This window comes from Sceloporus occidentalis, unplaced genomic scaffold (genome assembly GCF_023333645.1).
Source record: "Sceloporus occidentalis isolate IW3139 unplaced genomic scaffold, rSceOcc1.0.p SCAF_4, whole genome shotgun sequence".
Lineage (NCBI taxonomy): Eukaryota > Metazoa > Chordata > Lepidosauria > Squamata > Phrynosomatidae > Sceloporus > Sceloporus occidentalis.
In genome coordinates, this window is record NW_028316984.1 from 56,007,935 (window position 1) to 56,024,781 (window position 16,847).

Genomic DNA, 16,847 nt, shown 5'->3' on the forward strand with positions numbered 1-16,847 from the left:
AGAACGTAAAAGTTTCTGTCATTGCTGTGGTATGAACAGAAAATCAGTATCAGGATCTGATCTCACTCTGTAGGAAGAGATTAACCATACTTTTGGATTTGAACATTCTGGGAAACTGGTTCAAAACAAACTGAATAGTTGGAGTTGGACATGTGAAGAGGGGTGTCAAGAGAATGGAAAACATGCGAGCACCTAGACAGATGGATCATTCTCAGGCTTACGAGGGTCATTCAACAAGTACTTAGCCTCACCGCCCGATGGCGCTGCTGTTACAAAAGAGTTTTACTATTGTGCAGTACATTCTTTTAGAAGCCTACTGTCAAAGTTTCAGTCAATTCCCTTCATTTGTTTTGTTTTGATAGCCTTTGGAAGCGAGCGTGTCGGTCGGTTTTACAAAAATGGAAAAAGAGCAGTATCATTCGGTGATTCGATTCTTGTTTTTGGAAGGGAAAACGTGCTGCGAAATCAAAGAGCGCTTGGATGCTGTGTACGGTGACTTTTCTCCTTCGATGGCGACCATCAAGAATTGGTTCAACAAGTTTGTTTGTGGCTGCATGTCGGTTTTTGATGAGCCACGCCCAGGAGCCCTGAAAATGGCTACTACGGAGGAAAACGTAAAAAAAATCCACGATCTTGTGTTGGCAGACCGCCAATTGAAGGTTCGTGAGATAGCTGAGACTGTAGGCATCACAGAAGAAATGGTGCATCATATTTTAAACGAAGAACTGGGCATGAGAAAGCTGTCGACACGATGGGTGCTGCATTTGCTCACACTGGACAACAAGCGCAACCGTGAGACCACATCGGTGACGTGTTTGGCGTTGTTTAAGCACAATCCGGCGGAATTCTTGCGTCGTTTAGTGACCGTTAACGAAACATGGATCCACTGGTACACACCAGAGACCAAGGAACAGTCGAAACAGTGGACTTTACCCGGCGAACATGCTCCGAAGAAGGCGAAGACTGTTCTATCAGCCAGAAAGGTGATGGCCACCGTTTTCTGGGATTCACAAGGTGTGATCCTCATCGATTACTTTGAGAAGGGTAAAACAGTCACGGGGCTCTACTATGCCAACTTACTGGGCCGATTCGATGCCGAATTGAAGAAAAAACGGCCCCGTTTGGCGAAGAAAAAAGTGCTGTTCCACCACAACAACGCACCGGCTCACACCTCTGTGGTCACCATGGCCAAATTGGTCGAATTGGGCTATGAATTGCTGCCCCATCCACTGTATTCTCCAGATTTGGCCCCCTGTGACTTCTTTTTGTTTCCAAACCTGAAAATGTCACTCGCCGGGAAAAGATTTGGGTCGAATGAGGAGGTCATCGCTGCCATGGAGGCCTATTTTGCAGACCTCGGGAAAACGTATTTTTTGGACGGGTTGAAAAAGTCGGAGCATCGCTGGGCCAAGTGTATCGAGCTAAAAGGAGACTATGTTGAAAAATAAATTGCCACATTGAATGATCCTCGTATAAACCATGATTAATTCGCTTCAGTTACACATGAACCAGGCCACATTTATTTTGATATTGTCATAACATGTATTTATCATCATTCTACTGGTATCATCTGTATCTGGGTTTTTCTTAGAAATGTATAGGGGAAACACACACACACACACACACACACAGAGAGAGAGAGAGAGAGAGAGATGCCCTGCATTCATCTCTGTGCCATATTGCCACACCATATTTCAAAGGAGTGTGTAGCTCAAGCATCTAGCAATTTTATCTGCTTATACACAACTACTTTGAAGCCACAAGAAAGTCCCAAAATTGGATGCAAATTTCTATGTGCAAATTGTGTTTCTGGATGCTATCCATTTGTTCTTTCACTTATGAAAAATTCTATATCTTGTACCCAAAGGACCATGCTGGATCAAGTCCATGGTCATCTCACCTACCAATAGGTAGAAATAGAATGGACAGCACCAGCCAGCTGTTTGGGAATGGTGGACTCAATATCCCTTCAAGAAGTAGTTGTGCTGTCAAATCTGATCATGCTCATCCTGTGTTTGATGGGTATACAAATGAAGACCTAGCCCTGGGGAAGGATCATTCCTTGGCTCGTTCTGACAGTGCTTTTACTGCTACACTTGTGAGCACAAACTTCACATATGAAGTTTATTCTTGCATGTGTATCATGAGTTAGGTTTGTTTCTTCAAAGCTAACTATTTAAGATGCACTTCTACTACCTGACTATGTAAATAAGCCTACATTTACAATATTTTAAAATACTGTATTGTAAAATAATAAGAAACAAGATCAAATTGCTGCAGTTTGTAAATAAAAATGTTATGTTATTATTATTATTATTATTATTATTATTATTATTTTATGAAACCACGTATTAGAATATACTTCCTTCCACATTGCTGGAATGAAGGTATTCAAGCAGTTTTGTTTCAAATTCTGCATCCTTTAAAAATGATCATGTTCTATGTAGCTCTTAATCAAGAATTAATGAATTAATATGTTTATGTTTTAAGAATGTATCCATCTTTTTGGTAAATCGCATCATTTGCTTGCTAAAATAAGTTTGCTATGTTATTAAAATCATACTACAATGAACAAACATTGGTTACATTATATTACTGAATTAATGGTTGAATTCATCCATTCTCTAAAGTAAACAATACTTGAAATAAAATCAGTAAACAAATAATTTTTAAGAACATTGCATCTGTACATGTACTTCTGTTGCTGATGTCAACAATTACAGCAGGGTGAATGGTTTGTTGAAAGCAGCACATTAGTTGCATCAGTAACAAATCAGCTTTCCTCCATAGAACTTCCTTGACTAAAGAATCCCTCCCCCAATTGTTATGCTGTATTACCACGGGTACTTTGGCAGTGGGAGAATTCATCCCTTAATGAAATACAATATAATGATCTCATGTTTTGCAGCAAAGATTTGATCCTGTAGCACAGTATTCAGATATTTTATTGATTGATTGACATACTACTGATGAAACACTATGTACTTGTATCTTTGTTACTGTCCCCATAAAGATTTTAAATGGTCAACAAGGTCCATTCCACTTCCCCAAATATTATGCATTTACAGCTACTGTCCCAATTTTTCTTTTCCAATGCACTATGTAACACTGCTTCTCAACCTCCAGCCCTCCAGATTTTTTATTTTAATCTACAGAATCTCTAACCATCATATATACTGACTGAGGTTTTGGGGAACTGAAATCCAGATCTTCTGGAGGGTGACAGGCTGAGAACCACTGCTGTACAGGAAAATCACACCCTCCCTCCAAAACCATTTTTGCCCTCAAAATCTCTCATCTTCATGGAGGGGTCTGGGCCCTGTCACAAGAGGCTGCTATCCCTTTCCAGAAAATCCCATTCTGGTGCTTTGGATCCTATTCCATTTTTATTTATGGCTGTTATTGTGATGAAAAATATTGTGCCAAGATTGAACCAGCCCTTCTCCAGTAAACTCAGAAAGAGGCAACAGCAACTTCAGCTATTCTGGAAGCAGAATATGTGATAGGGAATTGTGCATTTAACAAACAGATCATATTCAGCTAGACAATGTTCTTTGACTGTGGGAAAGTGTGGACTATTTGTTTTTCTGAAAAACTGTTTTCAGGAGTTTTGTGCTTATTGGGTCACAAGGCCATCTGCTCTATTAATCCTGCTCTTTTAAGCCTGTGAAAGGAACAGGTTATTATTTGCTCAGTGGAAAATCAGTAGTACTCTGTACATGTTCTGAGCCATTTCCACATCTAGCCACATTGCTGGCTAGAAAAACAGTGAGTGGCTACTAAGTCTTGATATAGATTTTGGACTCTTGAACATCAGGTTCCAAGCCATACATATTTTAATAGCTGTTCTCATTATTTTCAGTTTTATTTGCCTATCCAAACCTTACAGAAACAAAAGAGTCTCCACAAGGGCTCCTCTGAGCACTAGATTCCAAGATATTTCCAGTTCAATACATATTTAATTAATATCCTTGTTTAAAAATTAAAATAATATACCATCCTACCACTGTAACATATTATCAGCAAGAGATATGTGACATGTTTTGCCTCTTTTCTTTCCCTCAATAAGCCATTAAAGGAGATGGACAAGTTGCCCTATGGCTAACAATACCAAAGGCACAAATAAGTAACAAAAAGAAACAAACAGTGTGTGTGGGGAGGGCAAGGGGCAGAGCTCCATATCACCTACCATATCGAAATTTATTTATTGTTTCTGACTCCTGTCACATAGTGCACCTTTTTGGTCACCCATCAAACCAATACAGTTTGGCAGGTTTGATCAAGCCTTGGGATGCCATCACAATAGGGCTCTGTCAAACCTGTCCCTGTTCAGTGTAGAGTGTCACAGATTTATAGGTTTCTGTTTTTCATAGTCCAGAGAAGAGGAGGCTCCATCTCTGCAGTAACTAGCACTGAAGGGAAACATGCCATGATTATTTGTCCAACGTATCTGTCACATCTGTGAAGCCTACAGTCGGTGGCCTTTCCTTGAGGCACAATTAAAAAAAAGTATGGTGAATTCTGCTCTGAGGTGCATTAACCATATTAGATAGTGTTGTAAGGAATATTCAGGAAACGTTAGGCAGCTATATAAGATGTCACGTTCATATGAAGATAAAAATCACTTTGCTAACTTACAGTGGTTTGCTCTTTGGTTACACCCCATATTAAGGTGCCATTTATAACTACTTTATTATTATTTATGATATGCAAGGCACTTTATAGCAAACTCAATAGCAACTTAAATTCATGTATTAAAGATGCACACACAGGGCTTAATACAATTTACATCTTATAATATCCTTTGTAACAGATTCTCATTGCATCATCTGTTAAGCATTTATTAGTAATGCATTTTATAACATACTTTATAATACATTATTTGAGGAAGTAGTTGCATTTAGAGATCATTTCATAAATAAGAATAAAGCATTTATAACTGGCACCTTAATTTAAAGCGTTACCTCCACATTACTGGAGAGCCACTCACCATCCGTCTCACTTTGCAATTATTCTCAAAAAGCACCTCTTAATAAAAGATATGCTGAGTTCTATTTCCCCTCCTCTCTCATCTGATTAAAAGTTTATTGAGCCATTTTCTTACATCTGCTCTCAGATGTCGAAGCTTTAACTGCACTGTGAGAGGGTTTTTTTTATGATGATGCCAAACTTTTTATTCAATAGCATTTCTGAAAAGAGAAGACGTGAGAAAGATAGCTGCTTACCAGATTGGCCACAGCTGGCTGCTTGGATTCTTTGTAAAATTCTATTTTCCAACCCGTGAGAACAAGCCAAGAAGTAGTCCAGTTTTTCCTTTGAAGAAATAGCAACATAAAAATGAACTGACCAATTAAACAAATACCAATTATTTTGTTATGAAAAACAAATTCACTTTTGCAGGCCAAGTTTCTAAACTATTTATGAATTGTATAGGCAGCACGTGTCATTCTTAAGTGTCTTAACAATTATTCCAATTTATAGCAACCTTACCATAGGGTTTTCTTGGCCAGATTTATTTTGAGAAGGAATTACCTTCCTCTAAGGCTAAGAAAGTGTAATTGCCCAAGGTCAGGCTTCACAGCCTACGTGGGGATTTAAACTCTGGTTTCCTGGAATCCTTCTATCTTGGTATCGACTGTGACATGTTTCTGGATTCCCCCACTCAGCTGGCTGAGTATTAGTTTTTTATATGCTGTTTTTATATATTGTTTTATTGATTGTACTGATTATTATGTATTTTATATGAATTTGTACGCCGCTTTGATCAAATTGGAAAAGCAGGATAGAAATAAACATTATTATTATTATTATTATTATTATTATTATTATTATTATTAATCCTAATCCAGCACTCAAGCCACAACACACACCACATTGGGCCCAAACATTAATTTATCACAGAATCCACAGACCAGAGACATAAACTGAAGATATGCATGTGAAAAGCAAATATAATGGAACATTCTTGACATGTAAAAGGTTTAGATATCAGCTGATGGGTTTTGCTAGAGCTCTAATTAATGTGTGAGGATTAGGAGCATAATCTACCAGGAAAGGGTTTTCAATAGAATGCTGTCCAATTTTCAAAACTAGAGAGAACCATAAAATGCAGGTAAGAGTGATACTAACTTGTAAAATATGTTTCATTACAACTCATCTAATATTGACAGAATACCAGCAGAATGCAAGGTGTGGCAAAAATAGACACAGAGATCTGAAGGATCTTTTCAATCTGTATCAACCTGTTCATGTTCTAAGATCTTTGTAGGAGACCATTCTCTTGATTCCACCACATTCACAGGCATGTGTGGTGGGAACACAGGAGAGCGCATTCTCAGTGTCTGTTCCCAGGCCTAGGAACTCTCCTAAGGGAGATTAGGATGGCTCCCTCTTTGCTCTCATTCTGTTGGGAAGGGGAAATCTTAGTTGGTTGTTTTAAACGATTTTAATTCTATGAACAATTTAACTGCATTTTAACCATAACTGATAATATGCTTTCGTTTATGTCTTTGCATGTGCATTGTTACCCGAAGACCAGGCTCCCAATTGCCCCTCATATATCAATTTAATATTAAAAGGGATGCTGGAGTGAGTGATGGGTGAGTGGCCTGGAAAGGTGACCCTAAGGCTGAAATCCAGCCATACCATATACGGAAATCCAGTTGGCTCTTGCAAGGAGGAAGCAAGGAGAGCCATCACAATTAGATCTGACTAATCCCTTTGTATATGGAAGGCAATGATAGGATAATGGTCAAAAGAGGAAGGAACATTAGCAACCTAAGATACGTAGAGGTCATAATACTATTAGCAGAAACAAACAAAGACCTGGAACAGTTACTGAAGAAGGTTAAAGAGGAAAGTGCTAAGTTTGTGTTAATGCTGAACACTAAAAAAAAACCCCAAAAATAATTACCATGGAAGAGCTAGAAGAAATCAACCTAGACAATAAGAAAATTGAAATAGTTCCCATACCTTGGTTCAAATATTGATCAGAGCAGAGACTGTAGTCAAGAAATCAGAACAAGACTTGGGCGGGTTACAGACCGCCCATTTGGGGCGGTCTGTACCTGCCCCTTTCCCCGGTGTATCGGGGCCTCAGCTGCCAGAACGGCAGCCACTGAGGCCCCAATCCGCTGCTTTTCAGGCTGTGGGGAAGCGGCAAAACGCCGCTTCCTCACAGCCTGAAAAGGGGTGTCCTTGGAGCTTCAAGAAAACCCCTTTCTCCCTTGCTTCGCTGGGCGCAGCCGTCTGAAGGCTGCGCCCAGCAACGCAAAGCGGCGCCACAAACCAGGAAGGAGCTCCAAAACGGAGCTCCTTCCTGGTCCACGGAAAGGGCACACTAAGCACTCTGGCGCGGACCGACGACGTCACGTCCGCGCCACCCCATATAGAGGCGGCACAGTCGTGACGTCGTCATGGCGGCCCCCATGTAGAAGGGGAGCCGCCATTTTGTACGGACTCAGTCCGTACTAGGGTTAGGGGTGTGTGGAAGCACTGCACCTTCCTAACCCTAGTATGGACTGACTCCGTACTTTCATGGCGGTCTGTAACCCGCCCAGGATTGGTAAGGGTAGCTATGAAAGAACTGGACAAGATCATAAAGTGTAAAGACAAAACTCTGAATGCTAAAGTAAGAATCATTGTATTCCATGTACGGAACGTGAGAACTGAACTGTGAAAAAAGTCGATAGGAAGAAAATTGATTATTTGGGATGTTGTGCTAAAGTACTGAGAATACCATGGACAGACAAGAAAACAAAAAGATGGTTATAGAAAAGACCAACTCTGAACTCTCTCTGAATGTCAAGATAACTAGATTGAGACTATCATAATTTGACCACATCATGAAGAAAAAGAACTCTTTTAAAACGACAATAATGCTAGGAAAGGTGGAAGGCAGTAGAAAGAGAGGAAGACCACATTCCAGATGGTTAGATTCAACCAGGGAGGACACAGGCCTGGGCATGCAGGACCAGAGCAGAGAGTTGAGGACAGGGAATCGTGAAGATGTGTCATTCACCTGATCACCATGAGTCGTAGTCTTCTTGATGGCAGTTAACAAAACAACAATAAATCTTATTAGTTTAACATCTTCTCTGTGCAATCCCATATTTTACGTTGCATAAGAAGAAATAGTTCTGAGCTTTACTTGAAGATAAAAATTAAGTCTGAATCAGATGTTCAGCAGTTGATTTGGAATGGAACTCTCATGCAAATCTACTATATATACTCAACTATAAGTTGACATCATTATAAGTCAAGGGCAGGTTTGATGGCCAAAATTATAGATTTTGATATGACCTGTGGATAAGTTGAGGGTAAAACTTTGGAGCATGCAACAAAGGATGAACATGGTGGCACAGTGGTTAAATGCCTGTACTGCAGCCATTCACTCGAAACCACAAGGTTGCGAGTTCAAGACCAGCAAAAGGGCCCAAGCTCGACTCAGGCTTGCATCCTTCCGAGGTCGTTAAAATGAGTACCCAGACTGTTGGGGGGAAATTAGCTTACTTGCTAATTAGCTTACTTGCTGTTCACCACTATGATCCTTGGAATAGCGGTGTGTGTGTGTGTATATATATATATATATATATATATATATATACACATACATATATACATACATACATACATATACATATACATACCAAAGGAAAACAATGCCAAAGAACTTACAAAATTTTGGCAGGCTTAACTGTTTATGCTCACCCTAAAGGCTGGATGGGTGAGGAGGGAACTATGGTAAATGATGGCTGTGTGACTGTGGGGGAAGCAAGTAGGTGTAGATGGGACTAAGAAAATGTACACATCAAAAAAGAATCAAAAGGCAAAACAAATAAAATGGCAACTACATTAGCCTTTAACTCTAACATGGTAACTTTGCCTGACTGTAACTCAGAAAAGCTGATCTTGGCCCAAAACAGATGGGGAAAAAATGCCAACTTCGGGCTGCGTTGGGGGCATGGCATTTATATGACGCATGAGTTTCAAGTCCAAGTCTGATTCCTCTTGACACTCCTTTGAGGGGAATTGCTAAAGAGGTACCACTGCTACCATTTCCCCATCCAGGTAATCAAAAAGATCAGAAATGGTGGCACAGTAGAGAAAGTGGAGGGGGTCAGTGCTTCTTTGATGAGCTTCTAGGATGGACTAAGCTCTCACTTTCAGCACTCTACTCAGAGAAGGGGATATTTCCTTTTTTGACAAGAGTTAAAGTACAGTACAGTCGGCCCTCCACATTCACAGGGGTTGGGGGGGAACCTGCTGATGTGGAAAAACTGGGAACACCCCCCCCCCCCATGCAGCAGCCATTTCCAAGAAAGAAGGGACTTGGGGAACTGGCGCACTCCCTTTCTCTACCCCTGCCATCCTGGAAATGCTGGGACAAAGAATTTTGAGGGTGGGAGGGGTGCCAGAGATGCCAGGTTTAACATTTGTGAATAACCAAAACTGTAAATGTTAAACCTGAAAATGTGGAAGGCCCACTGTATTTACACTGAACTGTGGTCAATTTTGCTACTAAATTTTATAGAGTTATACATGAGTATATACAGCAGTAATTCATATTTCATAGGAAAGCACTGGTAACTTGGCATTATGCCCGAATTAAATCTGCAGGTTAAATCTGCAAACTTTTTTTCTATTGTGAAAGAAAAAGCAATAAACACCTAGGCTTTAAGTTCAGACCACATAATTTAGGGTCTGGACAGATTGGCAGAAAGGGGCAGTGAGACATCACCCCTTTCTGCCCCAGATGGAGACCATGGCAACCAAACACTGCGGCCTCCGGAAGGCCTAAAAAGAACCTGCTCCAATTGGTGTTGGAGTCACCTAGACTTTTGATTCTGGCCGATATGAACATCCAATTTGTCAGGCGCAACTTGGGAGTTCATGGCATTCATGATAAATATGGGTCTATCCCAATTGGTTTCAGAGCTCACACAAACAGCAGGTCACACCCTTGATGCTGTTTTCAGCTCAGATCATAAAGATCTGTGGACAGAGGTGATTAACACCTCCGAGTTGTCATGGACAGATCATTTTCTGATCAGAGTTAGTATCATGGCTTATATCTGTCCCTGCAAGGGTGGTGAACCTATTAAGATAATCTGCCCTCAAAGGCTAATGGAACCTTTAGGATTCTGGAAAGCCTTAGGCAATTATCACATGGAGGCTTACTGTGGCTAAAATGTGGCTAAATCATTCCCAAAGTGCATGGGTGTGATAGCCAATCGTGCTTACCTCCCATGATTTAATCATAATTGAGGTGTCCTGCTTCTCTCCCATCAGCAAAGCATTCATGGAGCAGCCATTTCTCCAATAACAGAAGTTCCCGTTGTTGAAAAATGGCTGCTCCGTGAATGCTTTGATGATGGGAGAGGAGTGGAATGCCTCAATGATGATTAAATCATGGGAGGCGAGCATGACTGGCTATCACACCCATGCACTTTGGGAATGATTTAGCCACATTTTAGCCACAGTAAGCCTCCGTGTAATAATTGCCCTAGTCTTAGAGGGTCATATGGTTGAAGTCCCAATCAATAGCTGGAATGAAGACCTGACTAGCGCTACTGACACGATCGCTCCCAAACATCCTCCCCATTACTAATTGGCCCCCATGGTATACTGGGGACCTCAGGAATCTGAAATGAGAAGGACTATGACTGGAGTGCAGATAGTGGAAAACTCGACTTCCATCCAACAACACACGCTATAGAGAACATCTCTGTTCCTATAAGATGGCAATATGTGTAGCAAAGGAAGCTTTCTATTCTGCATCTGTTATATAGGTTTCTATTCTACACATATTCTACAGGTATTGTGTCTGCAAATTTGTGTCCAGCCAAACTGTTCAGGGTGGTGAGAGGTTTAACTCAGGCATTCTCCCCATGGATCCAGTTCTAGAACCTCCAGCAGTTTGCTTCGCAGATAAAATATCTCAGATAAAAGTCAACCTAGAAGTCATTATTATAGGGGAGGTTGACACTGGAGTGTCCAGAGACTCTGTGAGTAGGATTACACTGGATGAGCTTCAATTGGTGAGTAATACCGATGTGGACAAGCTGTTGGGGCAAGTGAGGAAGACAACTTGCCTTCTCAATCCTTGTCATTCTTGGCTGATCATCCAGGTTCATGCAATTAGATTTCAAATAGAAAATAGCATTAACGCATCTCTCAGAGAGAGAGATATTTTCCATCTTGTTTAAAAGAAGCAGTGGTATGGCTGCTTCTTTAAAAGCTGTCCCTGGATACCCTGGACTTCAACAGCTATAGACCAATACCAGATTTCCCTTTTCTAGGCAAGGTGATCGAGTGGGCAGTTGCCTTCCAGGCAATCTCAGATGATACAAATTATTTAGAACCAGCCTCACAGCGGGATATGTTGTTGAGACTGCTATGGCTGCCTTAGTGGTTGAGCATTGACTTGGGGAGTGTGTCCCTGCTGTTGCTTCTGGACTTCTCAGTGGCATTCAGTACCTTCAGTCATGGTATCCTTCTGGAACACCAGGGGGATTTGGGACTTAGAGGCACTGTGAATCAGTGGTTCCAGTCCTATCTCTCCAGCAGGTTCCAGATAATGGTGTTTGGAGATAGCTATTCCTCAAAAAAGGAGGCTGTTATATGGCATACCACAAGGTGTCAGTCTATCCCAAATGCATCTACATGAAACTACTGTGAGAGATCATCTGCAGGCAGGGGGTGGGATGCTATCAGTATGCTGACGATACCCAAATGTATTTCTCTATGCCTTCAGATACAGCTTCAGCTAAAGACAGTGTGTTTCCTCTGATAGAATGCCTGGAGGAGGCTGGAGGAGGAAAAACAAATTGAAACTGAATCCAGAGAAGACAGAGGCGCTTACTGTCAATTGTCTGAACCTGGATTTGGAGGTGTATCAACCAGTCCTGGATGGAGTTACACTCCCCCTGAAAGACTGTGTTTGCATCCTGGGGATGCGTCTGGATCTGTCGCTCCAAATGACAGCTCAGATAGATGTGACAGCCAGAAGTGCTTTAATCAATTAGATTAATTAGAAGTTCTTCCACTGTTACACCAACTATGCCCCTACCTAGAGTTGGAGGAATTAAAGATGGTAGTGCACACACTGATAACCTGAAGCCTGGACTTCTGCAAAGTACTGTACATTGGGCTACCTCTGTACCAAGTTCAGAAATTGCAGTTAGTTCAAAACAGGGCAGCCAAATTGATTATTGGGACATCCAGGAGTGATAACATTATACCAATATTAAAATCACTCCACTGGCTGCTAGTTTCCGAGCAAGGTAGAGAATGTTGGTTATTACTTTTAAAGCCCTACATAGTTTGTGTCCAGGTTACTTTCAGGATTGCCTCCTCCCGTATAACCCACCCCATACACTCAGGTACTCTGGTGGACATTTACTCCAGTCAGCCAAGACTAGGTTGGCAACTGTCAGCCAAAGGACTTTTTCTTCAGCCGCCCTAGACAGTGGAGTGACCTGCCAGAAGAGACTAAGCAGCTGCATACACTGTCTGAATTTAAAAGAGCATTGAAAACCAGTCTCTTCCAGTAGGCTTATCCAGATGATTTTTAAATTATAAATTTTAAAGGACAAAATTTTAGATGTGGATTGTTTTAATATGTGCACATCTTATTTGTCCTTTTAAATTGACGTGTGTTTTAACCAATGTGTTTTAAGTGAAGTTGTTTGTCTTCAGTTAATTGTTGTCCCCCACCTTGATCCATGGAGAGAGGTGGGTAAGAAACAACAACAACAACAACAGACATATATTTTCCTCAATCAGGGCCTCAAAAAGCATTTTGCCATTTTGTAGACTGCAACATCTTTTTGCTGTTTTTTTTTTTTTTCTTTTATGGAAAGCTATAGGGTAAAACTATAAGTTGGAACAATTCAAAAGACTTAGGCTGTCAGTTCAAGCATGTTATTTCTGGTACATAGCAATTAATATGTGTGTATGTTGTCTACCTTCAAGTACTTTCAGATTTATGGCAACCTTAAGGCAAACCTATCACGAGGTATTTTTTGGCAAGATTTGTTCAGAGGAGGTTTGCCATTTCTGTCCTCAGAGGCTGAGAGAGTGTAACTTGTCCATGGACACCCAGTGGGTTTCATGGCTGAGCTGGGAATTGAACCTTGGTCTCCAGAGTCATATTCTAACACTCTCTATACCATGTTGTGTCTCTTCATATGATTAATAGTAAATGCAAAATAGATGTAACTTCTCTTATAGATATCACTTCATTGAAGTAAAGGTACAATCCTAATCTTAGGCTTCAGAAACTGCAAAAATTCATCCAGTTTGACTCCACTTTAACTCAATGCTATGGGATTCTGGGAACTGTAGTTTGTTGTGGCAAAATAGACTTTAAAAGTAGGATATGTAAGAAGGGCTTCATTTGTAAGAGCCCTGTCTTCCTTTGTTTTATTTTGGGGTAGGGGGATTGCTCCCATGTTGCCTATCTGGGTTATGTGTTGGTCCTGCATCTGAAAAGACTGCAAGCTACAGTTCCAGAGCACTATGAGAGAAAGCAGCATATAGAGAAAATATATGTACAGCTCACTTATGTTCTTTAGGGAATACAGTTTAGAAGAAAAATGTTCAATTGATGGTAAAGTCTATTTGAGAAAAAATCATGTGAATTAAATTCATTCTAAAAAATAAGATAATGTTGCTTTTTGCTTAGTGGTCCAAAAAGAGACAATTTAGTAATATGTGTATAAGAAACAAACAAGAATCTACAAAAAAAGCTGCATGAAAATGATGCAAAATAGAAGTAAAACAATGCCACCATCAGTTTTTAAAAACCCCTGTAAACTATGGTTTTGATTCTTTTTTATTCTTTTTTAAAAAAAGACATGACCCACACAGCTGCATAACAGAATATCCACCTTCCAGCTGTTATGTAAAACGAAAGCAATGGCTTCTACTACACCTTGCCATGGCCATTGTATTTGCATTCTAGCAAATGGACACCGGATGGCAGCACACTATAAGACCAATGTGGTTTACATTGCTATATGTCCATAAAGATGCAGCATGTTTTAAGTTTGAGTGGGCAGATTCAGCTTTATAAGTATAATAGCAACTTTGATTTACCCATGTTTAACATATGTGAATGAAATGGCAATTCAGGCATTCTGTTCAAAATGTAGATATGAAGAATTGCTCAAAGATGTCAGATCTTTAATCTTGGGCAGTTATGCAGGTTGTTGTTGTGTACCTTCAAGTCATTTCTGACTTATGGAGACTCTAAAGCAGACCTCTCACAGGGGTTTCTTGACATGTTTCTTCAGAGGGGGTTTGCCATTGCCATCCTCTAAGGCTGAGAGGCTGTGACTTGCCCAATGTCACCGGGTCAGTTTCATGGCTGAGAGAAGAATCAAACCCAGGTTTCCAGAGTCATAGTCCAGAGTTCAAACGACTATACCACACTGGGGGTATGTGACTTTAAAACATGATCAATGAATGGAGAATAACATCCAACATCCACAAAGCAGTGATACCTTTATTTGACCAACCAAAATGGAGAATGTGCACTGTGATATTATAGTCTTGCCAGTGAACTATGCATCTGTGTCATTAAACTAAAAGTCTGTTGTATTTATTACACTCTTCTAAGTGGGCTATATAGTCTTCCAATCTTTCTCCTGCCGGGTTTACTGTTTGACTGCTGACTGCCTCTTGACATACCACTTGTGCTTTATACACCAAAATATAACACTTTAGAGCAGGGCTAAACAACTTCATTGAGTCTAGAGACTTTCCCCTACCCCCAGGAATCCCTGCAGGCACAACTCCTCCACCGCTGTGTTGCTGAAATTTGGCTGCAAATTATAATATTGAGTTTCACTGGCAAATCAGAAAAGGTCATCAAAACAATCAAGAAATGCTTGTTGTAATAGCTTTTAGCTGTTTGCCACCAAATCTCAGCATCATGATTTTGATGCCAAATTTCAATGGCACAGGTTTGGAAGGAAGATCCAGGAGCCACCAAAATGGCCTCGGGCCGCATATGGCCTTTGGGCTGTATACAGTTCACTCCTCCTTAAGAGATATGGCAAGATTGTCACTCTCTGGGTAAAACATGAGTTTATAAGACTATCATGGGATCATCACCAATGATGTATGCTTGAACCATTTCTAAGTGTCGAAGCAGCTGTAAGGGAATACAGGTATGTGACTCTGGACACTGAACTGCGGAGCTGGGATTGCCTTTTTAAAAATCTGCTAATTATTCTCAAATCCCTTGATGTATTTTCTACATTCAAAAATCGCTAATTACAAATGACATTTCCAGTTCCAGTTTGAAAAGCAATGATTTTCCTTCCTGTCAGATTAGAATCTGAGCAGAATGATCTATGTCTTTGCTACTGCCAGTTTTAAGTCTTCTGCCTGCGGCTGAGAACAGAAGTGGCACAAGAACTACAGCTTGCTAATACAGCACCTTTTATAAAACTTATGAAAAAGGAGCACGAGGTACAAATCTCCAGATTGTTCCCCAGTTCAGGTAAAAAAAGGGAAGGAAAAAAAGAAAAAAAAATCACTTTAAAGGAGACTTCCTCAACCCTCAATACCTTTCTCAGAACTTATGCCACCCATCAATTTCCAGCCAGTATAACCTCCAGCATAGCTGGCTGAGGCCAATGGGAGCTGCAGTCCTACAGATCTTCAAGGCATTTTGTTGGAGGATGACTCATGTAAAGATTATATTTGATATTAGTGATTCTTTTCACATTGCATATTTATTAAATTTTAATTTTCTAAAGCGTGAGTCCCCAAAACATCTTAAAATACCGTTGAAGAAAAAAGCTGTGTCAGGAAAAGTTAATGTTTATGGCCCCATTGGCATTACTGGAGATGGGGACCTTCCTATGAACTCATAGGCCTGTTACAGACTGCCAAAATAAAGCTGCTTCGGGTCTCTTTGGAGGTATGCTATTTAAATGATGCTTGGGTCCTAAGAGTCCGGAGGTCGCGCCAAAGCCACACTCCATTTCTAAGCACCAGAGTACAGCTTTTGGTGCAGCTTCCGGATACTTAGGATGCATGCATCATTTAAATAGGATACCTCCAAAGAGACCCGAAGCAGCTTTATTTTGGCAGTCTGTAACAGGCCATAGTTTTGCAAAAGCCTTGACTTCCTTGGTTGTACATTATGCATCTTGGTAAAAGATAAGTGATTGCTTTTTGTCAATACTCCTTGAATAGATAATGGATGACTTAGCACTTCTTTGTCAGATTGCCAAATCGTACCTTAGCTTCTTCCCTCCATCTGCAATTTTTGCTTTTAGTAGACACCCTTCTTTAATTACCTGAAATAAAACAGAACAAGAATATGCAAAATTCTTATTTTTGCCTCCACATTTTTATAAATCGACATACTATTAACTAAAGCACTTACCACCCTGCTTTATATAGTTTTATCATATGTTAAAGTGTATTTTAATAATATGTTTAAAACTTCAGTTGAGGTCTAAATATTCTGTGATTGGCAGTACAGCCAGGTAATGTCTGAAAAATGAATGCCTATGAAGATATAAATGTTGTAAGAAAATATACCAAATGAAGGTGAACTTGCTACTTGCGAATGTACTTGCTACTTGCTAAAGTGCTTGCTGCTTGCTAAGGTGCTGCCAGAGCTGCTAACTCCAGGAATTGTTAGAACACTCTATGGATTGAAAATATTCTAATAAAAGATTTCCTGCATGGAAAATGTTTTCTGCACACAATATTCTTTGAAAAAGAATAAGTCTCCATCAACAGCATTTTATATACAGGAAACAGTGTTTTTCTGCAGTTTTCAGTCTTTCTTGCAGTAGGAAGAAAATTTCCAAAAAATTTAA

General features: G+C 40.2%; 1 protein-coding gene across 1 annotated transcript in view; it reads right to left on the bottom strand.

Moving 5' to 3' along the window:
* LOC149313888 (rho GTPase-activating protein 15-like) overlaps positions 1-16,847 on the bottom strand; it is a 522,566-nt gene that overhangs the window by 441,860 nt on the left and 63,859 nt on the right. The window contains exons 4-5 of the mRNA XM_089523318.1: positions 16,258-16,316; positions 5,226-5,313 (exon numbers count right to left, since the gene is read on the bottom strand). Coding sequence (XP_089379444.1) covers positions 5,226-5,313; positions 16,258-16,316 — 147 coding nt within the window. The remainder of the gene's footprint in view (positions 1-5,225; positions 5,314-16,257; positions 16,317-16,847) is intronic.